The sequence below is a fragment of the Eucyclogobius newberryi genome, unplaced genomic scaffold (assembly GCF_026437365.1).
Source record: "Eucyclogobius newberryi isolate DKJ021-1_F unplaced genomic scaffold, fEucNew1.0.hap1 SCAF_19, whole genome shotgun sequence".
NCBI classification, from domain to species: Eukaryota; Metazoa; Chordata; class Actinopteri; order Gobiiformes; family Gobiidae; genus Eucyclogobius; species Eucyclogobius newberryi.
In genome coordinates this window covers 10,416,988-10,442,945 of record NW_027315823.1, presented here as the reverse complement: position 1 = coordinate 10,442,945, position 25,958 = coordinate 10,416,988, and the positions used below count along the sequence as shown (strand labels likewise).

The 25,958-nt window shown below is 40.3% G+C and overlaps 1 protein-coding gene across 3 annotated transcripts in view; it reads right to left on the bottom strand.

Annotated features, from left to right (window-relative positions):
* The window catches only part of arhgap9 (Rho GTPase activating protein 9), a 38,911-nt gene that overhangs the window by 7,599 nt on the left and 5,354 nt on the right, over nt 1–25,958 (bottom strand). For 2 of the 3 annotated variants that reach the window (XM_072451717.1, XM_072451715.1), the window contains exons 2-16: nt 21,402–21,465; nt 17,890–18,180; nt 17,196–17,391; nt 16,268–16,653; nt 14,161–14,436; nt 13,790–13,879; nt 8,939–9,064; nt 8,773–8,862; nt 7,904–7,965; nt 7,739–7,826; nt 3,910–4,005; nt 3,542–3,640; nt 2,992–3,097; nt 2,455–2,574; nt 1,183–1,281 (exon numbers count right to left, since the gene is read on the bottom strand). In XM_072451717.1, coding sequence (XP_072307818.1) covers nt 1,183–1,281; nt 2,455–2,574; nt 2,992–3,097; nt 3,542–3,640; nt 3,910–4,005; nt 7,739–7,826; nt 7,904–7,965; nt 8,773–8,862; nt 8,939–9,064; nt 13,790–13,879; nt 14,161–14,436; nt 16,268–16,653; nt 17,196–17,391; nt 17,890–18,111 — 2,056 coding nt within the window. In that variant the 5' untranslated portion in view covers nt 18,112–18,180; nt 21,402–21,465. The remainder of the gene's footprint in view (nt 1–1,182; nt 1,282–2,454; nt 2,575–2,991; nt 3,098–3,541; nt 3,641–3,909; nt 4,006–7,738; nt 7,827–7,903; nt 7,966–8,772; nt 8,863–8,938; nt 9,065–13,789; nt 13,880–14,160; nt 14,437–16,267; nt 16,654–17,195; nt 17,392–17,889; nt 18,181–21,401; nt 21,466–25,958) is intronic. The other variant, XM_072451716.1, reaches the window with a different exon arrangement.

Sequence of the window (25,958 nt, the reverse complement as noted above, 5' to 3'; positions counted from 1 at the left end):
CTTGCAAAATCAAAATGGATTCAGTTTGGGGAAAAAGTTCATGAAAAACTCTTGCGCCGGTTTTACACACGAGACAAAAGTGCAGAGTTTTCACACGGTCCGCTGTGCGCGCAGGTGACACCATTCTCCTTCAGCGTGTCTTTGATTTACAGCACTGTGACACATCAGGCTATTTTCCTTTTCCTCTTATGTGGAGAGACCCGTCTTGTTCTTAAACTTTCTGAAATATCTGGCAGTCAAGTTGTAAGAAAAAAGGCTAGACATATTTAATTCATCAAACCCAGGTTTTAAAAGCTTTAGTGGTCAAAAAAAACAAAAAACTGTGTATTAAATATTCATCTGGAGCATTGTTTCGATCCAATTTCAAGTCTATTTTCTCTCATTTGGATCTATCTCTGTCTTGGCAGCTGTCACGGGGTTCTTTCTCTACATTTGTGCAATCATAAACATTTCTGTGAGATTTGGTTGATGATCGCTGTCACACACTGAGCGGGACGTGCAAAGCTGTTTGTGGTGCATCGCATCACCGGCAGTCGCAAGTGTCGGACTGTTGTTCACGGCTCGATGTGGAAGAGACAAATGGGATCGATGCCGTAATGAATGAGCACATTTGAGGTCATTTTAAATCTTACCACTTTAGTACTTAACGCTATTATCTGTTTTAACCTGATCAGCACTTGATTAGACATAATTGAATCCCCAAAACGCACTGTAAATCTAGACATTGAGGCATTTTTCCCTGCACACATTTCACTATATTATTATTGAATATACAATTAAGGGATAGAATTACTGAGATTTTGAAATGTCTCTATGTTATATTAAATAAGACTGTATTATACCCTTTTAAGGTCAATTGACTGCCTGTTAAAAAGTGAGACGTCCCTGTAGCAAGCAGCAGATTCTTATGTATATGTTTTTATTGTTGAAATATACGTAATTTTTTTTTTTAAACCTTCATGTATGACTGTGAATTGTTTTGAATAATTGCCTGTAAATCCAGAGCAGTGGGTGGAGACAAGGGGTAGGTGAAATACAGACCATTTCTGATGTTTTTAATGTTCATTTTCCCTGATAAATAAAACTAACCTAAACTAAAAGCTAATTAAAGTTGATTTTTACATACGACCCCTTTATTAACCTGAATATTTGACTTGATTACTTTGGCATTGACTTTAATACCTCTTCTCTCCACTGCCTCAGTGCAGAGTCGGACAAAGCGAGGGACGGTGTTCCTCTCTCTCTCGCACAGCATCTCCAGACGACAGCCAAACACTTGATCTAAAGACACACAACAAATACTTTCATTTCAAATATCGTCCTCAGATGACATTTTCAGAATTGAGATGATATGAGGACAACTTTACTCTGAGGTACAGTAAAACGATTGTCCGCTGTGGTAGCGAATCTCAATGTTCAACTGCGGTCCCAGCAGAAAGCTAAAGCTCCTTTGATGATGCAACACACCTTATGCAATACACACTTCTATAGAGTGATGTTGTAAAAAGTATATGGCTCAGAACACAGTCCGTGGTCTCCAATAATTTGGAGAATCATCAAACCAATTAGAATTAGAATTATTATTATTATATCTTTAATCACGGACCTCTTCAAGAGCATCACATTCTATAGACTCTTGGTGCAGTATAAAATATGAACAGATTTTCCAGAACGTGATACAATTTGGGTTACATCATATTTACCTCCTTTTCTATGAACAAAGTCAACAGGATCTAGCACAGACCTCCGAGGACTGTCACCGAGGTTTCCATTAACATTACATGAGAGATGTATAGTCTATCCCCCAGACCACGCCTCACTCTCATCTACAGCCTATGCAGACAAAGCCGTTAGAAAAGATTCTTTCTTTTCCAAGGTTGTCATAGTCAACCATCTGCCATCTCAACATCACATGGATCCATTGACCAGGACGCAGAAGTAAAAGCGCGCCACAAACGTGTATAATAACACGTTATTTATAAAGTCTTATTGTGGATACTCCAGTATGTTTACATTGCATTATTCATTCCCTCCACACTCTGCGGTGGTAAGTGACTACAGTAGCTGCAGCTGCCCTGGGGCAGATGGAAGCAAGGCAGCCAATTTGCGCCATCTGACACTGCGACCCCACCAACACTCACTGAGACACCACATTCATACTAGGCAAGCTGGATGTGAAGTGTCTTGCTGAATGACACAACAGCAGCATGTTCTCAGCAGTCTCCCATAAACTATAAACCAGGCCCAGCCCTGCAGCACCTCCAAGGTCAGACATTCAAGAGCAAGAGCAGGTCAGGCATTCTCAAGGGGACATTTGAGAGATAACTTGCTTAGATCAGCAAGCATAAACCATGAACAATAATAAAAACCTATACATTCCATTGTTTTAGACAAAGAAACTCACCTGGCATAAAATACAACAGTAATATTAGAATGAAATAGTAATGTTCTCACCTTTGATCAGCCCCTTCTCCTGCAGGGCCTGCAGAGGAGGTCTCTTCAGGATCAGCTTCTTCAGTCTGGACCTGACACGTTTCCGTTCCGTGTTCTCCAGGTTGGACGAGGAACGAGGGACTGCGGAGGACAGAGGAACAGAGGAGAGAGAAGAGGTGTGGGTGAGTGTGGGACACCGAGCTGTGGGGCGGAAGAACAGATGAGAGGGGATGGTGGTGAGGATGAAGAGAGGCAGAGCAGGACGGCGCCTCAGGTGGGACAGCACAGAGGGGGGGATGACCTGCCAGGGGGGCTGTGTGAAGATGTACACAGGCTGGATAGAGCACAGAATAGAGGACAAGATGGAGGGGTGAAAAGCACCTGTGATGGAGTGAGGAGACAGAGCAATGAGCAGAAGGAAACATGAACCGGACGATGGCATTTAAAGATGGTCAAGAGTGGCATAATTCTTTGTACTTCTTTAAACATTCGTAGTGAGTGAATGATAATGGGTTTGAATTAAAAGAAAGACTACATGTAATAGCAAAGATAGCTTACGGGTGGTTTTCTTCTCGTCCTCGTCCCCACTGTGCTCCAGCATCTCCACGCTGCCCGCTCGCCTCAGAGAATACAGAAGCACATTGTCCAGGGGGTTCTCACGGTCCTGACCAGAAGAGAAGGAAACTTTAAAGTGGCACTGGAATCAGACAGATCTTTTAAACAGTGTTATAGAAGATAGTCAGAATAGTTTAATCAATGCTAAAATATTGTAATTGGTAAGTGACAATGATACTTTAAGTTGAAGTTGTCAAACAAGAAATAAACACGACAATCAGCATCTACTTTTGGCAAATAGTTTGTTGTCCTTTTTTGTCCATCCTTATTATGTGGGTATGAGTATATTTAGTAGCATAATTCGATTAAGTTTGTATCCGAAATAAATTAATAAGTGGTATTGAGATGAGTCAAAGAAAACATGTTAGCCAGTGTTAAAATAGCCCGAACACACAACATTCAAGATGTACAGGGACAAATAAAAAATGGGATAATGGAATGAAAGGCCAAATATTGCTGATGAAATGTATCAAACTGTGATATGGAGTGTTACCAGGCGGTCGATGACACTCTGGATGGTGTTGAACCACTCTTGGATCAGCGAGTCGGTCTCTGACTGGAGAAGGAACTCATTGCCTGTAACTGTCCTCAGCTGAAACATTTAAATACGTGTTAGCAAACATTTGTAGAATGTCTGACCTTTCTCTGATTGAAAAGAGTCCGATGAGTTATACAGTTTTTAATGAAATTACACTGAACAAGTTATTTTTGATGCTTCCTCTTCCAGGGTAAGACTTACAATGGGGTCTAATTAAAAGTAAGGGTGCTTCCCACTCTCACTTCCCACATTCATGAGAAAAGTCGCTTTTCTTCAAAACACAATTTAAATCCTATGATAAAAATATCTGGACTGCCCTTCACCTTAAAGACGTTCTTTTTACTGGATAAATCGTTGGCCCAGTGCAGTTGTGATCCTCTCAAATCCACACTGCTTTCAGGTCTGCTGTTTCCTGGTCTCTGAAAAGGACATTTTTAGTACCATCATTTTCTGATTAGAATGATAATACACTAATAAAAGTTCAATTCACTTTCTTTTTTTGCTCATATCTGACTTCAGTTTTCATTTTCTTTTTCATCTGGCTGATTACATTGACATCACTTTTTATTTCATGAAGAACTGTAGTTTATTTGATAGTGTAAAACAATCAATATTTGATTTATTGTGAATAATTGTAAAAGTATGTTTCTTCTCACATTAATTGTGACACAAAATTAAATCATGACATCCCTTAGTAGAATAATAGCTGTCATTCCATAGTCTTGGCCCATATGATTGCATTATTGTCAGTACTAACCATAAAACCACCAGTGAAACCAATAAAGCCAACAAATTATCTTCCTACAAATGTCACTTCAAATGTAAAGTATTAAAGAATATACTGTTATTACAATTTCCCTCTTAACCTATATTTCCTTGGTTTGTCTGCACAATAACACAAAACAAAAGGTCAGATGTCTGAGGTAAATGTAAAGTCCAAAGTGGCCAGTGTTTATTTAGACCTGTTTTACAATCAGAGATAAATTAGATGAAATTACCCCCGCTATTAGCCCTGAACTAGCCCAAGCTGTAAATCTGAGCGTCCCATATAAATCCACCTGTAAACTTAGAAAGGTTCACAGCTGTTGATCAAGCAGAGATAACTTCAGCCATTATGTCCTCTAAAAGCTCAACTTGTGTCCTAGACCCCATTCCAAGCAGACTCCTCAAAGACATTCTCCCCCTAATTATAGACCCTATTCTTAATATAATAAATACTTCACTCGAAAGTGGCTATGTTCCACAGTCCTTCAAACATGCAGTCATTAAACCTCTTCTGAAAAAGCCTAATCTAGATCCCGACCTATTGGTAAACTACAGACCTATTTCAAATCTTCCCTTCGTCTCTAAAATCCTTGAAAAAGTTGTAGTAAAACAGCTTTGTCGCCACCTGCAGGACAATAACTTATTTGAAGTTTTCCAGTCAGGGTTCAGAGCCCACCACAGCACTGAAACTGCACTAGTTAAAGTCACAAATGATTTGTTATTAGCCGCTGACGATGGACTGGTCTCAATCCTGGTTCTGTTGGACCTCAGCGCAGCGTTTGACACCATTGACCACAACATTCTACTGCAGAGGTTAGAATGTGATGTAGGTGTTGGAGGAACAGCCCTCAGCTGGTTTAAATCCTGTTTATCTGATAGGTACCAATTTGTTAATGTAAACCAGAGCTCCTCACCAAGCTCTAAAGTAATTTACGGTGTGCCACAGGGTTCGGTACTCGGTCCAATTCTGTTTACTCTTTATATGCTGCCATTAGGCAACATTATCAGAAAGCATGACATTAACTTCCACTGCTATGCAGACGACACTCAGCTGTATTTATCAATGAAACCTGATCAGAGCGATCAAGTAGACAGACTTAGTGCTTGTGTGAAGGAGATAAAAACCTGGATGACACTTAACTACCTGCTTCTTAACCCTGAAAAAACCGAGGTCATTGTGCTTGGCCCTAAGCATCTACGAGACTCTCTATCTGAGCAGATAGTCACACTGGACAATGTCAGTGTAGCCTCTAGTTCTACAGTAAGAAATCTTGGAGTCTCATTTGACCAGGAGCTCTCATTTAAAGCTCATATAAATCAAGCTTGTAAAACAGCCTATTTCCATTTGCGCAACATAGCCAAAATCGGAAGAATCCTGCCTAAAAGTGATGCCGAAAAACTTATCCATGCATTTGTAACGACTAGATTAGACTACTGTAACTCCCTGCTTGCAGCGTGTCCTAAAAGCTCCATAAAAAGCTTTCAACTGGTTCAAAATGCAGCAGCAAGATTACTAACAGGAACAAAAAGAAGAGAGCACATTACGCCGGTGCTGAAGTCTCTTCACTGGCTCCCCGTCCAGTTTAGAATCAAATTTAAAATTCTACTCTTGACCTACAAAGCCATAAATGACATGGCCCCATCCTACCTCAAAGATGCTATAGAACCATATCATCCAAACAGAGCTCTTCGCTCTCAGAATGCTGGCCTTCTGGTGGTGCCAAGAGTCTCTAAAAGTACTGTAGGAGGTAGAGCGTTTAGCTACCAAGCTCCTGTGTTATGGAATCAACTCCCGACCCATGTTAAATATGCTGACACAGTCTCTTCATTTAAGTCCAGGCTTAAAACGTTCCTCTTCGAAATCGCTTATGGTCAGACTAGTTAGGAACAGAAACATAAACCCACAGCTTTAGCTACGCTGTAGCTAAAGCTAGGAGTAACTGTGCTGGGGGAAGTATGTCAGCTTGAGCACTATCCTCTTCTTCTGACTACTTATGCTATCAAACAATATTTATTTCTTAATTCCACTTGCAAACTGTTCACTGCCTTCTTTTTCTTTCTCTCACTCCTGAGGACCTGTGGACCCAGATGCCCCTCTCCTGGTGAAGTGGTCCCTGCCCTGTGTGGACGGTCCCTCATCTGCCTGAGGAGTGGGTCCAGCTCGCCTCCGACGGTCCCTCATCTGTCTTGAGGAGTGGGTCCAGCTCGCCTCCGACGGTCCCTCATCTGCCTGAAGAGTGGGTCCAGCTCGCCTCCGACGGTCCCTCATCTGCCTGAAGAGTGGGTCCAGCTCGACTCAGACGGTCCCTCATCTGCCTGAAGAGTGGGTCCAGCTCGACTCAGACGGTCCCTCATCTGCCTGAAGAGTGGGTCCAGCTCGCCTCAGTCGGTCCCTCATCTGCCTGAAGAGTGGGTCCAGCTCGACTCAGACGGTCCCTCATCTGCCTGAAGAGTGGGTCCAGCTCGACTCAGACGGTCCCTCATCTGCCTGAAGAGTGGGTCCAGCTCGACTCAGACGGTCCCTCATCTGCCTGAAGAGTGGGTCCAGCTCGCCTCAGTCGGTCCCTCATCTGCCTGAAGAGTGGGTCCAGCTCGACTCAGACGGTCCCTCATCTGCCTGAAGAGTGGGTCCAGCTCGCCTCAGTCGGTCCCTCATCTGCCTGAAGAGTGGGTCCAGCTCGACTCAGACGGTCCCTCATCTGCCTGAAGAGTGGGTCCAGCTCGCCTCAGTCGGTCCCTCATCTGCCTGAAGAGTGGGTCCAGCTCGACTCAGTCGGTCCCTCATCTGCCTGAAAAGTGGTCCAGCTCCAGTCTCCCTCGTGTCCGTCTGTCCGTCTGTGAGAGTCGGATCTCTCCTTCACTGGAACTCCTCCAGGTTTCTACGCTTTTTTCCCAATGAGGTTTTTTTTGTAGTTTTTTCTGGCCGAGAAGGAGAGTCTAAGGACAGAGGACCCTGGGACATCGTCCCTCGCCACCACAGACATTGTCTAACTCCCTCGCCACCACAGACATTGTTGATTCATTTCTCCCTGTGGCCCTCAGAGGCAACTGTTGTTGTGATTTTGGGCCTTACAAAAATAAATTGATTTGATTTGATTTACAATAGTCCAATGCTCCCCAGGTTCAGGATAAAAAACATAAAGCGCATCAATACATTATGTGACAAAGGGGGAAAATATGAAGTGTCTTTTTGAGTTCACACCGAGGCTTTCAGCTCTGGTGCAGAGTCAGCTGACACTAGAGTCTGTGGGCTTTATCCCAAAATAGGAAATCCATCAGGCAGAAAAAAGTGTTTTGTGCCTCATGCATGACAAGAGCTTTTATAATCAGGAAATGTACTCGCTCACCAGCTTAAACCAACTCATTTAAATTCAGTTACACACTTACCCAGCTGGATGGCGTCTGTGATTTAGGATCTTTGAAGAAAACCAGGCTGTTCCCAACCAGCACCACCCAAGAAGGAGTCCAATTTTTCCTGTAAACATAACGTTAATTCAGTGCAATCTTAAGCTTACTTTATAATAATTCACAGAAGAGTAGTTTAAATTGTACCTTAGCTTTCTACCTCCTTCTGCGATCTTGGTCTTATTTAATAGTCCAGCTTTCTCCAACTCCTGCAATAACAGGACAAACAGATACATCTACACTGGTGTCTATGACGATATAATATAAGCCATGGATAGTTCAGACAGGAGTAGGTGAGTGTAAGCATAAAGCTTTCCCTTTTGTAATAAACAGCATCTTGAGAGGACAGACATTTAACTTGACTCTTGCATCATTCAGGAAAAAATAAAACACCAACATGAGGGAAAAATAAAACATCCACATGAGGGAACTGCACTAAACTCGCAGCGGCCCCATTTAACAGCCAATTTAGCAGTGACAAAGTTTGAAAACTGAACATGGACTGAATCATCAGCTTTTGTTTATTGTAATATTGTTTTTTTATTTGTTGAAAGACTGTAAATCATACCAGGGTGTGTTTTTATTCCGGATGCCCTTCCTCTTGCTGCCATTTCTAAGTAAGGTTTGGGACCAGCAGAGTTGATATTACTCTGTACGTAAGTATGACACAAATTTTTAGGTAACAGTTAAACTTATGTCATAGCAGTCTTTCTTCCTGTAAAACCTGTGTGGCCAAACTGCAAATCTCTGGTATCTTCTCATTACAAACAAGGCAAACATGTTCTACAAAAAAAAGATGGTCAAACAACAAAGTTTCTTGGCCAAATACTAAATATAATGTATGTGTGACATCAAATATCATGGTAAAATGTAATGTGTAAGAGGAGAATACATCTACCGGTACTTTGGATTGCGATAAAATAAATAAATATATATATAAATGTATCCAACCTTTGCTAATTTGCAGAAACCCAGCTATTATTATGAGGCTCAGGGTTAAGAGTTAGAGGTCTTACCGGGGTGCAGCCGTCACTGTCTGGGGAGCTGGCTGGAGAGGGGGGCTCCACCACAATGTCAGTCACATTGCATGAGTAGTCTCTGCACTGCTGGAGTTGATGACACAGTTAGCTTTAGCAGCTGTTTGTTCGTTAGCGTTGTATGTATGTGGAGAAGCATGTTTACCTTGCCATTCTCAGAGAAGCTGAGAGACTGGGAATGACTGAGCTGCTGCCTGGACTCGTTATACTTTTGACTCTTAGAGAACGTCATGCTGTTTAGGGTGTCGGAGGAGACAGCTCGAGGAAGGCTCTTCATGTGAAGAAAGGATCAGAGAGCAGACAGAACACAAAGTAAAACATTAAGTAATGACATATTTACAACACTAGGTAATGACATATATACGACACTAGGTAATGACATATTTACAACATTAAGTAATGACATATTTACAACATTAAGTACCGTAATAACATTTATTCAACATTCAGTAATGACATACATTTCACATTTAGCATATCTCAGTTTTTGTTTTGACACATTACATTTGTTTCGTATAAATGTAAGTGGTACTTTGAACTGAAATCAAATCAAACAGTTCGATGTTGATGTTGCTTGACTGTCATCACTGGAAAAGTTATACGGTCAATATGTTTGTCATAAAGTCACGTGTTCACTTAACTTTGCCACCACATCCATAATTGAATACCTTTGTAAATCCCTGTAACCCAGTTTCAACAATCACTAAACATCCCTCCAAATGTTTGCCATCTCTTCATGCAGGGAGGATTAGTACTAAGAGCCAAATCTGCTCCTGTGCTAAGAGCAGGCCTTTAAAAGGGCTTTAAATTGCGCGCACCCACACCCCACTGTGATGCAACATGTTGCAGTAAGAATTGCTTGGGTAATAGCCTTTCTTTTTACGCGATGAGTTGTTATTTCTCCAACTTAATATGCATAAATGCTGATCACTGGGAATGTGAAGCGCGTAGCTGGCATTAAGCTAATGCAGTCTACTGTGAGGCTGTGCAGAGGCACTTTTTGCAAATCTAACTGCTCCAACACGCTGATTTTAAGAGGAAAATCCCCCATTTCCAAAGGGCAGATATTGCTGACACAGTACAGACCAATCTCCCATTCAAGCAAAACAGAATCATGTAATGCAGATTGTGCATTGAAGTTGGGGGCCAAAATGATGAAATATCTTGGGAATGAACAAAGCAGGAAAAAGATGTATCACTTTGGAATAATTCACTGACATGCTTGAATTTGCATTCATTTATATTAATAACTGTGACATGTGTTAATGTAAATCCACCTGTTTGATCGCACAGCTACTGTCAGTGCTTTGGTTGTGGCTATCAAAGCTGTCGTCAGGTGACAACAACGAGGAAAGAAACACACACACAGACAGTCACATGAACAACTATTGTTTACAGTTTAAGCCAGGGCCGGACAAATTATTTTCCTAAGGGCCAGATTTGTTAGCGGGCCGTGGTCTCTGGATGCACAACACGCCACCACGTTAACTATCTGGGGTCACACAAAATACACACAACCCTAGATCTGTTTCAAAAAGAATAAAACAACCACAGCTCCATTAGATTTTTGTGTAGACATAAGGTTTTACCAGCGTTACCAAGGCTTATCGGAAGAATTGCCAGTACAGAACCAGAATTAAACTAGGACAAGACTAGAGCTGACTGGGTCTGAACCAGGACTAACCCAGAATAAAAACAGGTATAAAGCAAAATTAAACAATGACTAAATCAACCAAACCAGCTATAAATTAGTGCTCACCCAAAATTAAACTAGTAAACAAGAAAAAATAAATAAATTGGAAGATAGGTCGCGGGCCTGATCCAGCCCCCGGGCCTTAAGTTGCCCTGGTTGAAGCTAATAATAAACTAAAATAAACTAAGCTCTAAGTGATTTTAGACAAACAGGATGCTGGTATGTTTTTAGCTACTACACTCAGTCACAAGGTCAGCTAACACTACAGCTTGTGAGAAAAAGAAAAAGCTTTGAATCATCACCACAGCGCGCACACACAGTCATTTCATATTTTTCTCAACGTTTGGGGGGAAATAGGCAGCTCTTTTGCCTCCCTGGCTGATGAAACTCAAATATTCATCACACAGTAGCTCAGTCTAATCAGCTTTTGTCACTAACAAACATGACATCAGCAAACTAGATAACACATGGTAGAACGAACGGACAAATAAATGTAAAATCTACTTACTACAAATGCGCTCATGGCTGAAAACTGAAGACAATAAACCAACTAGTAACACTCAGATAAAGGTCAAATCCTCTGCTCTGTTTTGCATGTCATGACTGAAGTGTCACGGTTAAAAGCGTTTAATCTCTCCCTCTTGTCAGTCCGTGCATACTTCCCCATTCTAGAAGGAAGCCAGTTTATCAGCTGCAGCATCAGTCTCGTGTACAGCAACTCAACCAGGAAGTTGCATTGTCAATGAGCTTTACCAGAACGCCTGACTCCTGTTGGCCCTGACAGCCTCAGGGCAATAGGAAAATGAACAATGACATAATAATGCACATGACAATGGTTCTTTTTTTTATAGTACAGACTTTCTTTTGTAGTTATTTAAAAGTATTAGTTATAATGTTGTGTTACAATGGATCAGTAGATGGTCACACTTTTACACATATTATTTGCAATTAGTGATATTAGTGGTATAAGTGGTATTAGTGGTATAAGTGGTATAAGTGGTATAAGTGGTATTAGTGGTCTACGCAGTAGTACTCAATTGTGATACTTAAGTAAAAAGGCATATACAAGCGCAATCTTAAACTATTACAGAAAATATTTACTAAAGTAGGCACTTTTAGAGTAAAAAGTATTTGACGCTGATTTTGAGAAGTATTAAAGAGTGGAATATAGGGATTTTGATAAAGAATTGTGCTGATTTTGGAAAATCAGTAGAGACCAAATCGATTTCTTGTAGTGTCAGCATAAAAATGTGAAAAAAAATAAATAAACCCTCAACCATTTCAGCAGGTTTCAAACTAGAATAAAAATACTTTTTATTTGAGTGAAAAATAAATTGAATAGAATGTACATACTATGCCTGCTCTAAAATGTAGTGAGATAAAACACATCCAATGTAAATTATACGTAAAGTAAAATTAGATACAGTACAGACTAAAACTATTACTTAAGTGCAGTACTTTACTTAATATGAACTTTCCACCACTGGTTACTAGGGCTGTAACAAAAGGCAAAATATATTGAATTGCAATATTCTTTGCTTAAATGCATTGTTTTGTTGCAGCAGCAGCTAAAGAAACAGAGAAAACTTGGACCATGATTGTTTGAAGACATCAAGAGAAATAAGTTTTTAAGCACTTGTGTATCTTAATTCGTTGGAATATGACTCACACCAACCACCAAAGTCTTGTCAAGGCATTTTAAAAGAGACAAAATGTATCATATCTACAATTCAGTTTGCCACAATATCCCCAAAAATAGTGTACAGAGAAATTAATATTGATTTGCATGTCGTTACATCCCGACTGATGTGATAATTGTCTAAAACTAACAAACGTATGACATATCTAACTACATGGAATATAGCATTAAAGCTGACAAACAATCGCACGCTAAACATTGGTTGATGATTTGTGAATCCATTTAAATAAGTGCAAAGTGGCAAAGAAAAACAAATAGCACTACATCAAACAACTACCATTACCACTACTAAACCTCAGAGCAGTCACACTTCATACTTCAGACCTACAGACCAGGGAGTAAACTTCACTTCAGCATCACTAAATCATACACTATGCATCGGTTGTCGCCGCTGGAGTCCCTGTATGACAACACCTCATGAATCGAACGTGGCACATATGGGTCGGCAGCGTGCGCCTCACTCCGACCTGACGGGGGAATCACTCCTTTGATCAGGAGGAGTATTTTTTGATGAGCCACATTAAATTTGAAACACTGACGCAAGGGTGAGGCAAGGCTGCTTTCAGATGCAAAATGCTTATCTTTCACAATCTGGATCACGCCGCTCACGGTGCCGTAACAAGGCCGTGTCGTCACTCATTCTATGGATGCGTCAATTTCAGCCGTTTCCTGTGTTGCAGAAAACCTTTTCATCACAACGTCGACGAGAAAATCTCGAAAAATCTTTGCAAAATCACGGAGAGTTTGGACGTTTATCAGTGACATTAGCGGACTGAAGTTGCGTAGTTTCACAGTGCAAGACGGGTTACATTAATTGGTTTTGTCTCAGAATTCCCCAATACCAAACATCAATTGAAACTTTTATTTGACCACGTAACATTATCTTTATCTAATTTGAATGTAGTTGCTATATTTGGCTGTTGGATTATGACTGTGTTGTTGGCCTCAGAGCAACTGCATCAGTTCAAACCGCCTGACCTTGTTGTTTCCTCCAGGGATTAACAGCCAAAACTCATTTTAGATTACTTTTATAATATCTATAGTATAATCTGCTTTAAATTGTCCACAATACTTAAACTCTCAGCGGACACTTTCATACGCTGTCTGTATGATGTAATGTTGTCTGTACATGTTGTTTAGGCTTTGACTGCTCTGACTGCTGGAGTTTTTGCTCCAGAAAGATTCATTGATTTGTAGAATATTATTATTAAAGATTTACATTTATCCATGAGCATTAAATGAGATGAGTTCTAATTGCTTTCTAATTGGTTTCTTTTGAAAGATGGTGAATATTGGGTGGGGTTTGTCATGAGCCAGCTCTAAAAGCCTCTGCTGCCCTCTGTCCTTCTGTCCACGTTTTCGCTTTCACCTGTGCCGGTTTGAACCAGGACAAATTATTCAATGCATAACAACTAAATAGCAATACTCAGTTCAGCAATTTAAAAGTTACTGTCACTGTTAAAAATAAATTAGAAAGAAAAAGTTTGCCAATATGCACAAACTCGCTTGTTCCTGTTTGCAAATGAGGGCGGAGAAAACCACAGTAGCCAATGACTATTCAAGTTAGACTCGATATGAGGAGCTGTCAGTCATTCAATCCTTACCCTGTGCATAGTCCCATTACTCGCAGCAGCAAGCGTCAATGTCAAATGGTTGGTGTCTCTGGGTAATGTCTGGGCTTGAACGAAACGGACCTGGAACAGAAATGGATGTGTGAGGTTTATGTCCTTATCACCTTTTGTCTGATTGGAACAAAAACCTTAAATCATTAAACAATTGCACTCAGATTTCAAATGAACCTGAATAGTGTTTACAGAAGATTTATGGGGGCAGATAAGCATTTTGGTAACTTATATTGTTGGATTATAAGCTATTTTTTAAATGCAGAAAGGTCAATTAATGAGCAAACATCTTTGTCCAACACGTTTCAACCTAACCAACGTTAGTAGGATGAAAACAGGACATTTTTTCTCACCTTGGTGTTGCTTGTGCTGCTGCCACTGCTGGTGGTGTGACTGCGGGCCCTTCGTGGAGGCTTCCAGGATCTCTCCTTTGTGACACTGTTGACGTAGTACCACCGGCCTGAGGCGGGGTCTGTGTACTGCTCCCACAGTTCCAGGGTTTGGAGAGGATGCTGTCCTGGGGCAGGGCTGGGGGGCTCGTGCTGGAACGAACGCTTCTCAGGCTGAGGGTCCGTGTACAGAGGAGACACCTGCCACGAGAGCTGCGCCAGGTAAGACTCTGTCGGGACCTAAGAAAAGAGAAAGAAAGACAAAGACACACTGAGTATTACAACAAGTAAGTCAATTGAAACAATACACATCTGTTTATTTCACTAATCAAACCGATCCAATTACCAAGACTTAGTAATGGGCATTTACACTGCAAGATATTTTAAAACAAAAGTATTGATACATAATCTTTTAGATTATTGATTTGACAAATTTAGAAGCGAACAGCAGATATGTCATTGCAGTGCCTTATACTAGTATAGTCACATACATTTTATCTGCAGCACATACAGTATGTAGAATACATGAATACCGGTATATTAAATATATAGCTGATACAACAAAGCTCATGAAGGACATTCATACCTTTGATCATTTATTTAAAGTGGTTTGAGAAAGAGAACAAACAGCAGTGACTGGCAGTTTGATCCCTGTTACATAAGCCCAGTCATGTCAAAGGGATCATATTTAGGCCATATACAAGGTCTCTGTTACAGTGCCATAGTTTACTGCAGGGGGCAGCACTGAGGCTGCACTCACCTGGAGGAACTGCATTCACAAATAATTACCTTACAATAAATCTGTAACTGTGGAATTTCTGTGTTAAAGACGGTGTTGAAAATTATAATTTCTGCTATAACACTTGAAATAATGCATCTGATTCATCCAATAAATAAACAAATAAGTACCAAGGATTTTTTTTGTTTGATATTAATATGATGGTATTTGACAATTAAATAAATGAGCACATTCACATTCTGTGATGCTCATGTTCTCATCTTCATGAGAGATTGGAGCTTACTCACAGTTGGCTGCGTGCCTCACTGTGATGCCAATATCAGAGCAGAGCTTTATCATCAGCACAAAACATCTAGTGTTTAAATGTCTTAACAAAGGAGTTGTGGCATCCAGTTGAACAGACATTTTGAACAGACATTGGTATTTAATTCATTTTTAAGTAATTCCTTTGGTTGAATATTGTGCTACTATTTAGGTCATATTGCCCAGTATTTATAAAATACTTCATTTATTATATTGTATGATAGTGTAGCGAGCCCGTAGAGAATGAAATATATTAAAAAGTGTTTATCCATTAGAAAGGGAATTGTGACCTGAATGTGACAGCAATAATCCTGCTTACTGGATTTAAACCATGAGAGCAGAAGAGTGTAGTACAGCGGGGTAGAGCCGGAGAAATGAAGGGAAAAGAGAAAGTGGTGTATAAGAGTACTGCTGTGTCCTCAGAGATCACAGCACATACTTTCAGAGCCTCATGCATGATTCAGACCATGGTAAAAAGACACTTTGGATACGCAGATTTTACGCAGACACACAACCTTGATTATTTCTCTCACCAACAATGTCTTCTGTAATCTCAACTGATGTAATACAGGGCAGCTCTGACATCATGCCAATGCTGACTAGATTGGTGCTCTAGGAGGATTATTGAGGTCAAGATACTGTGTCGCTGGAATACTGCCCCAGCTGCTGCGGCAGCATTAGGTTTTAAAGCAATACTATACAAATACATACTTTTGGCAGTAATTACTTTGTGATTTATTAATTTAGCATTTTTGAGACACAAAGTAATAAATGTTTTCTCATTACAGATGAATCTTATTGCAAATTTATTGTAAGAACGTACAACTATTATGGAGTGGCTGGTGTCATGCATCTGCCCTTTGGAGTGGAAACTGTTTATTTAATTAACAACACAGCCTCCTTTAGTTCAATCAAATGGAAAATCTGAATGGCAGCTAAAATGTACCATCAGTGTAGAATTCAAAACTTAATGTATAGAGAAAATGAGAAGAAAAACTAAAAACTAAAACAGTATATCCTCTCTCCTACCTGTAGATGAGTCTTCTTCTCAGAGGTCCCCACGATGTCCCACTGACTACAGGACTTTTTGGGGGGCTTGTAGTTCCCTCGGGTGCCGATGCCTCCTCCCACCTCGTCATAGGGGTTCTCTGTTACATTTTCTGGCAGATTGCTGGAGCTCTGGCTGCGGGTAATGGTAGGAATCACCCTGGAGTCTGAGAGATGTTGAGATGTGGACACAGAGGGAGATCTGGGCACCATGAGGTGGCCCGACGAGGACGTGCTGGAGTTAGGGGCGAAGGTGAAGCCGGACAGGGGCAGAGTGGGGAAACGCCCGCCGGTGCTGTTGCTCGCTCCCTGGTAGGCACTGCTTGTGTTGAGGTTGTCCATGGAGTGGTAGAAAGGTTTCTGCACGACTGTGGACAGAGCAACATTTTTACTATTTAATGCAATGATTACTTATTCCCTTGTAGATGATTGGGAAAATGTTATTTACATCAGATGCCCCTCCTGATACAGCCTCCACCATAGATCATACCACCTTGTCAACACCCAATCTTGTCTGATTTAGGAAGCTAAGCAGGATTGGGTCTGGTCAGTGCTTGGATGGCACAGATTGGCACCTTTTCATCTGTCAGCATTTTGCTTGATATGAGAAGCATCACAAAATATAATAAACGTACAATGTAAGCTGTATTATTTCTTCTGCATTTGGTAACATTCTTAAACTTCATTGACCTGCTGAGGGTGATAAGTCTGGTTGGCACTGACATTTGCCAGTTTTGCTATTGGTGCCAAGATGCACAAACGAAAACAGCAATTGGCACATAACAGAACCCAATTTTCCAGCTAAGCTTTTTATATACACTCTAAATACTTTTGGTTATGTAATAAACTTGGCTCTTTTCCGCCGTTTTGATCCAGATTGGCCATGACGGTGCGAAAGAAGATTCTGTACCTTGCCTTTCACTGTATACTGAATGAGTCGGGCTCGGGGTGAAAGCCACTCGGGGCAGTGTCCGGAAGTTGGAGTTGAGTGATGTTGACGTGACCAGGCGCTGAGGCGAGGGCATGGGCTGAATAGGCACCTCTGTCACATAGGTGGCAGGAACATACAAAGGCTTTGTCTTACTGGCCGCACCAATCCTCCGCACCTGTCAACATACAGACACATTTTCAGATGCCAAATAATAAGACTACACACCGGTGGAGAGAGCCTCAGCTGAGTAATAAAGCTGCTCTTTGAGTCCTAACTTGACATATGCTGTAAGAAATAATACACATTTTATTAATCTATTCTAATAATGTAAACAGAAGATAGAAGTATTGCTGTTTAACGTTTGATTAATTAACCATGTTGTATATTCCAAGCCTCAAATAAATGCCCCGTTATTAATTCATATATTTTTGTGCAATGTAAAAGGGTTTCATGGAGATTCTCTTAATGTTCTTTTGCAAGGGATGCCCCGTGTCCTGATAAATTATTACTCAAATATACAGATAAATGTCAATTAAAAATGTTCTTGTTGCAGTATTTACTACTCTGTAAAGCCAGTCAACCTAATCCACTGGCCAAAAGCCTATAATCTTGTGGTTTCCTGGCTAAATCAAACACAAATACCACAATTTCTTACAACCCTGCTATCTCTCACCTGCCACCAGTCTGCGTTGGTCTTCTTGATCAGAATGAAGCGTTCCCCCTCTCTGATGGACACCTGTCTGCCGTCAGCCGCACGGTAGTTATAGTCATACTGGGCCTCGAGCACCACTGTCCCGCTGGTCACCCCGCACACCGTCACGCCCCTGGTGTTCCCCGCGGCGACAGGGCCGGACTGCTGGTGCCCCACGGAACGCCGCCACGTACCGGACAACATGGCTGCCCTGTTGGCTCGGACTCACCAAGCACAAGGCACAAGAGGCAGGAGACAGGTCCGATCCATGTTCTGTAGAGAATGAAGGAAGTATAAAGATAAATATATACATTTTGTTTTGGGTTATTGCGTCGCTACAGAAATAAAGGGACACGCTCTATTTGTAGGAGCGCCTTTAGCTTTGATCACAGCACACATTCGCTGAGGCATGGTATCAATAAGCTTCTGCATTATTAAAAGATTTATTTCCATCCAGTGTTGCATTATTTTTCACCAATTGATCTGTATTGATGATGTGAGAGAGTGACCACAGCACAAAGCCTTCTCCAGCTCGTCCCAAACACTCTCTCTGGGGTTCAGATCTGTAGTAGATTAGTGTCTGCTTCTCCTTAGATGTTTTCTCTGCTCGATGCCAATGATTTGACACTTCTCAAACACATCAGGCCACTCACTGCATCAGATGGGTTTGAATACCGTGTTGCAGCTGAAAGATCATGTCCCGTGCAGCAACTATCCAGTAGGAGGCTCGTACAGCGTGTGTGTATCCAAATCACATTCTCAATTATTTTATGCAACCTGAATAAACACTTTTTTCTTTCAAAAGCCATAAGTTGAATGAATAGTCTTGTTTAGGGTTGTAATCAACTTAATAATTTCTTGGTCCACTAAAATTGACTAGCGGGAGCATGGCAACAGAAGAGCTTGAAAAATGTTGTTTATCGAATACATCATTATAATGTAAAACAAAAACAAAACCAAAGGCAGAATAAACTCATTATTCACTCCCACATATTCAGCAATTTCTTTTATTTTTTCCTTATAATTATAATAAAATAAGTGGTCGATTAACACAAATTTTAGTCCTCTTTAACTCTAGTCTTATTACAGTAAACTCCCAATTAGAGCTTGGCAATATATTGAAATCTAGATAATATCATGAATGTTGGTTTGAAAATGAATATATTGGGCTGAATCTGAATATCGTAAGTGAATAGTGAAAATTTTATAAAAAACAAACGTCAGAAAGAGTTGAAAACTTTCAAATAAGGGTATAAAGTGATATTTCTGTTTTTGACAGACATTTCCAATGTGCCTGATCAATAACCTCCACTGTGTTAGTTCAATGTTATAGTACATTTCGGTCAGATTGTCATAATTGTCTAATTATTGTTATCAGGATGCTCCAAAAACTATTTTAGTCAATATCGTCCAATCCAACTCCTGATTGTAGTTGTAGTTTCAAACATAGTATTAAGCTGGTGGTTTGGTCGTTGCATTTAGCTAATAAAATACAGCACTAGTACTAAACAAACCCTTCAGTGAAAGAATATCTCATGTGTGTGGCGGACAGAATAAGTGCCGTGGACCCAAAATAGCTTCCATCTCCCCACCTGAGCCAGCATCCCCAAGTGAACCTCCCTCTCCACCCAGATCGACCAGCTTACATAACACAACTTAACTTACCCCTTCACATTAAAAACAACACTTAAACAGACGTAGGAACAAACTTGGCCAGATATTCTTTCAGTCCCTGTCACGCCCATCTCGTTTCAAACGGGAGAGAATCAATACGGAGACACACGTCAATAGGAGGAGGATTTAAATGCCATGGGTGAAGAAGAAAGGGCAAAGCAGACACCTTCTAAGGCCGGGGATTGTGAGACTTCTCGAGTAGGTGCTTAGAAATATCTGGGAAAGTGGAGACGGCAGGAGTCACCCAGTGGGAGTTGTGCGGTTGAAGCGTGGGAGTTTGGATGCGCCGCAGGAGAAGGCGGGGTTAGCGGCGCAGACCCCGGGTAATCCTGCTGTTATTAAAGCAAAGAGCCAGTGACCCCCACCGCACCGAGTATTACAGCAAAGCCCCTTGGCAAACTGGCATATGGGCATGGCAGGCATTTTTATTTATTTAACTTTTATCTCCTGTGAGGCCTTGTTTTAACACAGTAGTGGAATATTGCCAGAACAACATATTGTACGCTTATTGACCTCGGAGATAGGAGTCTTATATGGCTCTTTATGATGCTTTATGAAGTTACAAGGTTAGCAGTATTTATTTAAACTATGAAGCTGAAATGACTTTTTAAATGTATAGAGCAAGCAAACAGGAAACTACACAGTCACATCAAAAGCACAACCACAATTTGGGTCATATCCTTTTCATCTCGTCATTTCCAGGTTTAACTTACACCTGCTTGTAAAAAGAAACTGCCTTCAATAGAGAAACATGCAAAACTAATGTGCTTGGTAAAGACTGTTAAAGATAATAGTTAAATTCTTAATGCATTTCCTTGGACCACTTCAATTTACAATTTACATGAGGTCAATCGGCCATAATCTAAAACATAGCAGCATCCACTTGTATGCAGATAATGTGATTCTATATGCTAGTGCGCCTTAAGTGTGAGTCAGTGGATTTTCACTCCATCTAACAAAACTGTGTTAATTTAAAATGGCTAATGAATTCAAATAAAACAAAATGTATGCTGGTCTCCAAAAGGAACTCTAGTGACTCAAAAAATGAATGTATTCTTACGCTCAGTGGTAATGTGATTGAACAATAATCATACACAGACAAGAGCTGACTGTTTTCCTCTTAATTGTAGAAAACAGTTAACCCAGGCTAGTGTCCATTATATTCTAAAGTATGATGGCAATCATTGGATGCAAGAAGAGAACTGCACAACCTTTTGATTGTGTACAAGGCTCTTGTTGGTATTTGGCCTGATTATTAAGGTGTGCTGAACATCAGATCAGGTATTTGTCGATTCAGATGTTTATTTTATAGTCACGCCAAATGAAAAAGAGAGCTTTTCTTATTAAGGTCGTCCCCGGACGAATGAATGAATAAAAATAAATAAATAAGAAAGCTACAAGTTAAAAGCATTTAAGTCTATTCAGTAAACATGTGGTTTGCCCCTTTGTATTAATTGAAGTTTGTGACTTTATGTAATCATCTATTTTACTATATATAAGCAGCTACACGCACTACACAGAAGATTTTCTTTTCAATATTAAATCTAAAATGGTTTTACATGAATTGATACGGCTAAAGTGTCAGTAAGTGCAGATGGAACACAGTCTTTACCACACAGAGAGGGCCATATGGCAGGAAATAGTGCCAAAGTAGTGCCAAAAACAGAGAACTAACATTAGATAAGAAAGGACTGATGAAACTGAAACATGACTATATAGTCCTATATATAGTTTTACATGAATTTTAGAACCGTCCCCCATACGAGCACTCAAAAGCAACTTCTCTGTATGAGCCAAATATAGACAGCAGAGTCACTCACCATGGTCTTGACTGAAAAAGGCTTTAGCATCAGGACGGTCACATTCTTCCAGCTACGTCCGTGCCTAAAAACATGAAAAACTGTGAACATTTCAATCATATCACGTTAAAATCGCGGCTGTCCACAGAGTAGCTCGCGTCAAAACAACCCACATAACGTTCAGTTAATCAAGGCTAAAAAATCCTACCTCTACCCAATGAACCCCGGGTGACCTTTCCTCCCCCCAGCAGGACGCACGCGAGTCGAAAAACAACAGCGGAGCACTTCAGCTGAGAGACAGAGCATCAGCTGGCTGTCAAGCGTGCATGCAAATAGACCTAATGTGAACTTTGGAAGACCGCAGCACATTGTTTGCAGAGGGAAAGTGAAGCAATGTCCAGCGAGCGGACAAAATGAAAGAGTTTCTCAGCCGTAATCGTCGACCGAGCGGTTGATTTCTGACCACAAAAGCCTCATCCAACGCAATCTGGGCGATCAAATTAACCAAAGATATTGCTCAATGCTCAAGCCTGGTGTTGGGCGATGTTGGCAATAAATAATTGAGCCTATCATGAGAAATGAGAAATGTTTGTAAAATTGGGCCTCAATACCCCTGCCATGGACACAATAAATGGAAATCTATTGGGATGGGACATAATGCTGGCAGCTGGAGAGAAGGACAACGCAGAAAAATGGATGACACAAATCGCACCGACATCGACGTCATCATCAAAATACGCAATATGGAAAAAGAAATAAATCACTTTTTGGACTGAAAAAGGACAAATTTGACCTATTTTTTTAACTTAATGTGCGTCAACCTTCTTTTCTTATATTTCCAACCCTTCCTTAAATTTTGTTTTGTTTTTTTACTTATTTTGTTTCTCTCTGGTCCTGCCCTTTTTGTTTTGGTTATTTTGTGTATAAAAAGAAAGAAAAAAGAAAAGTCAAAAAAATGGCAGAAATATCTAAAGATTACCTCATTATACAACTTTTACTTTCTTCAAATCAACATTCACAGTTTCAATATTGTCCACCTCTACTTACGATAGGGCCATTTCTAATTCTAACACCGCTTTGTTAAACCAAGGCACAGAACACAAAGGTGAATTAATCAGAATTGGTTGATTGATTAGAATTGGTTTAGAATTTGAATCACTAAAAAACTAAAGCGGCGCACAAACATTTCCTTCAATTCTTGTTTTAATATTCAGCTTATTGCAGTTTTATGAAGAAGATATTGCAGAATGTTAAATAGTGAAGATGAAAACAACAACAACAAACTTACAAAACCATCATATTGCTGTCACAAAAGGTTAGGTCTTAATATCAAAGCATCAAAAGTACAGAACTCAACTTTTTGAAAGCGGGTAGCATACATTTCTGTGAGGCAGAACTTTACAGCCTTTGAAAATTCATATTCTACGTTTTCCTCGACTGAGTGATGAAGTTTAAAACGACGTGTTTGCGAAAAAAGCCCAGGGCAGCTTAGCAGAAGAGATGACGGTGAATGCAAAACGCTAAGACCAAGAGTAAACAAGCCACCAGCGTTTACCTGTGAAGCCGCTAATTTTATTTCCTGGATCAACTCAACTGCCAAGCACTCTGAGCGTTCCGAGTGCCCGGAGACGTGGCGGCTGATGTCAGTTCCACCCATATCCATATTCAGCCATACATTTGGAGCAGACGCCTTTAATAATCATCTCTACAAGGTCTTCAAAGGGAAAGCAGACGCCGAGCAGAGGGTAAAGGCTGAATGAAGAATGAACTTCAAAGGCACAACTACAGCAAACATGCACTCACACATTCACAAAGCATTCACTAGATCTACATAGAAGTCTGGGGCTGGGGCAAGACTTACGTGTGTATAGAATAAAGCATAATGGTTATTAATATTAAAGCATGTTGTGAGACGTGTGCGGTGTTTAAATGACTTCTGTTTTTGTTCGATTAGTGGTTTACCACCTTTTGAACTGTGTACTAAATGTATAAAGGTTGTATTGAATTACCGGCACGTAAAAGAAGAAGAATCCACCTACAGTAAATGGCTTTTATGAACTGCATTAAAAATTTTAAAGTGTAAAGAAAAAGAATGTACACCTCAATACTTTAATGACCATTTTAAAAAACAATATATGGAAATCCACCAGAAATGTAATAAAATACTATATGCCAAGCATTGCACAAAAAATATTGGACTGCATTGTTTTCCACAGGTTTATACTGAGATTATGATGGTAAGAGATCGACCGATATGGGGTTTTTTCATGTCCGATGCTGATGCAGATTGTTTATAATACTAAGAAACCAATAACCAATAAGTTCGGACAATATTTCTGGGCCGATCTGTAGGATCCAAGTCATACAAACTCATCCTCAAACCTGTTTTATAAACCAGATAAGAGAAGACACATTTTGTGCAGTGTCCTACTCAATGCACTAAAGGTTTGAACTAAAGCTGCTTATGTGTGTTCTTTGAATGGAAGATGATCTCGGATCATTTTCCTGTCTTGTTTACTATAACACTGCCTCGTCCCGCTGTCACGAGCACTCGGCGCGTAATGAACTCCTCAATCCCAGCTCAATGTTCCTCAGTGTTTGTAAACTCAGATTTGCTTTTATCCTCTTGGAGGGATGTTGAAGAACTGGCTCTTGCATTTGATAGTACCTGCAATGGTATTTGAACTCCATCGCGCCCTTTCGCACTATGACGTGTCTCATAGTTAAATGAGACCACACGTGAACTCAGGCACTAATGTCGACGCACTGAGAGAAAACGGCACATCGCTCTCTACAGATGCTCAGGACGTCTTTGCTTGCTTATCAGCTGGCTGTTCAAACTTCTAACCACCTTCTCTTTGTCCCTGATATGTGACCCTGCTGCTGTTCCTGTGTGTCATGTAGCCTTGGAACAGCCCTTAGTGAAGTGGCAAAGATAGTTAAGACGCACAGACCCTCCTACTGTCCCACAGACTGCATAACTTCTAAACTTTTTAAAGAAGTCTATGATGCAGTTAGTCACGTTCCTCTGGCTGTGTTCCCTCTGTGTTTTAAACATGCTGTTGTCCAGCCCCTTATTAAAAAGCACAATTTGGATCCTAAAGCTCTTACAAACTATAAGCCAATATCTAAACTTCCCTTCCTTTCTAAAGTTTGGAAAAGGTTGTCTATCGCACACTGCAGACACACCTTGCCTGTAATGACATTTCTGAAAATAATCCATCTTTAAGCAACAACACAGCACAGAAACTGTACTTTTATGTGTTTTTAATGAGCTTCTTTTGACACTTGATTCTGGAAATCCTGCTGCTTTTCGATATGTCCTCAGCTTTTGACACAGTTGGACACAGTATTCTGTCGTCTCGATTAGAACTGTCTGAAAATGTAAAGGAAGCTGAAACACTGGATTGTAAAATTAACACTTATTTGGAAGATTACACAGAAAATGTGTTGTTAATTTCATTTTGTTAATGTAGATCAGCCTGGAATAGTTTTAGTGAGGACAGTGTATTCGATACTATCCATGTTTTGATCCATTTCCCACTTCTGGTCCGTATTTAGGCCACATGATTTTCAGTTGATATTGTGTAGAACGACATTTACATTTCGCTGCCACGTATAAGCCTCCTCAGCTGATCCTGTGCTGCGGCATCTCATCTGTTAGTCAGTCGAGCTGTGTGAGGTGGAGAGTTGCATCATAGACTCTACATCATACATTATGGGTAAAAGGGATTGTACCACAGCACTACAGCTTTGAACGGATACAGAAATGCCTTGAAGTTATTCCCCAAATCAGCCCCAAACCAAAGACTGTTTTAAGACTTCACCTCAGACTGAATTGAAACTTGAATGTCGCCCACATTTATTTGTGGTTGATGGATTGAGATAGAAAAAAAAGACACTAGAGACAAAGAGGGGGTTATGCTATGTAAAAATGTCTTTAAAAAGCATTATTCTTATATTGAATAAGATTAACGCTAATATTTTACACACAGAGATGCTAGTATTGGGTTATTACTAGTTTACTATTATATTCCAACCTGTATCCTTATGTGTTGGAGCCGATACGTGCAAGTGCAAGTAAAATAAATGAAAATCTCAATATCCCTATAACGATATTCATTGGATAATGAAACAGAAATGCTTGGAACAATGAAGTTGACATATCTTGTGACACTATAGTTCAATTAGAATAAGTAAGTACAAGGACAAACCATAATTCAATTATTGTGTTTTTATAATCAAAAGTGAAAACGCAGAAAGAGAATGAATAGGTAACTTATTCATATTTTGTGATTCAACTTTAAAAACCCACCGTGGATTATGAAGAGTGAGTGGAACAATAAGATAAGATAAGATAATCCTTTATTGTCCACACATGGGGAAATTTCAACAAGCACACTCAAATCCTACAGAACAGAATTAATTGAATTGTTTTTTTCAACTACACCGTTTTTGCCATTGATTGTAGTGATAATATTCCCCATTAAAAGTCGATTCATTGAACATCACTATCGTAGTCAAATCACAGCCGTCAAACACCTCAGTCACAACTCACCATTGACCATCTCTATTGCC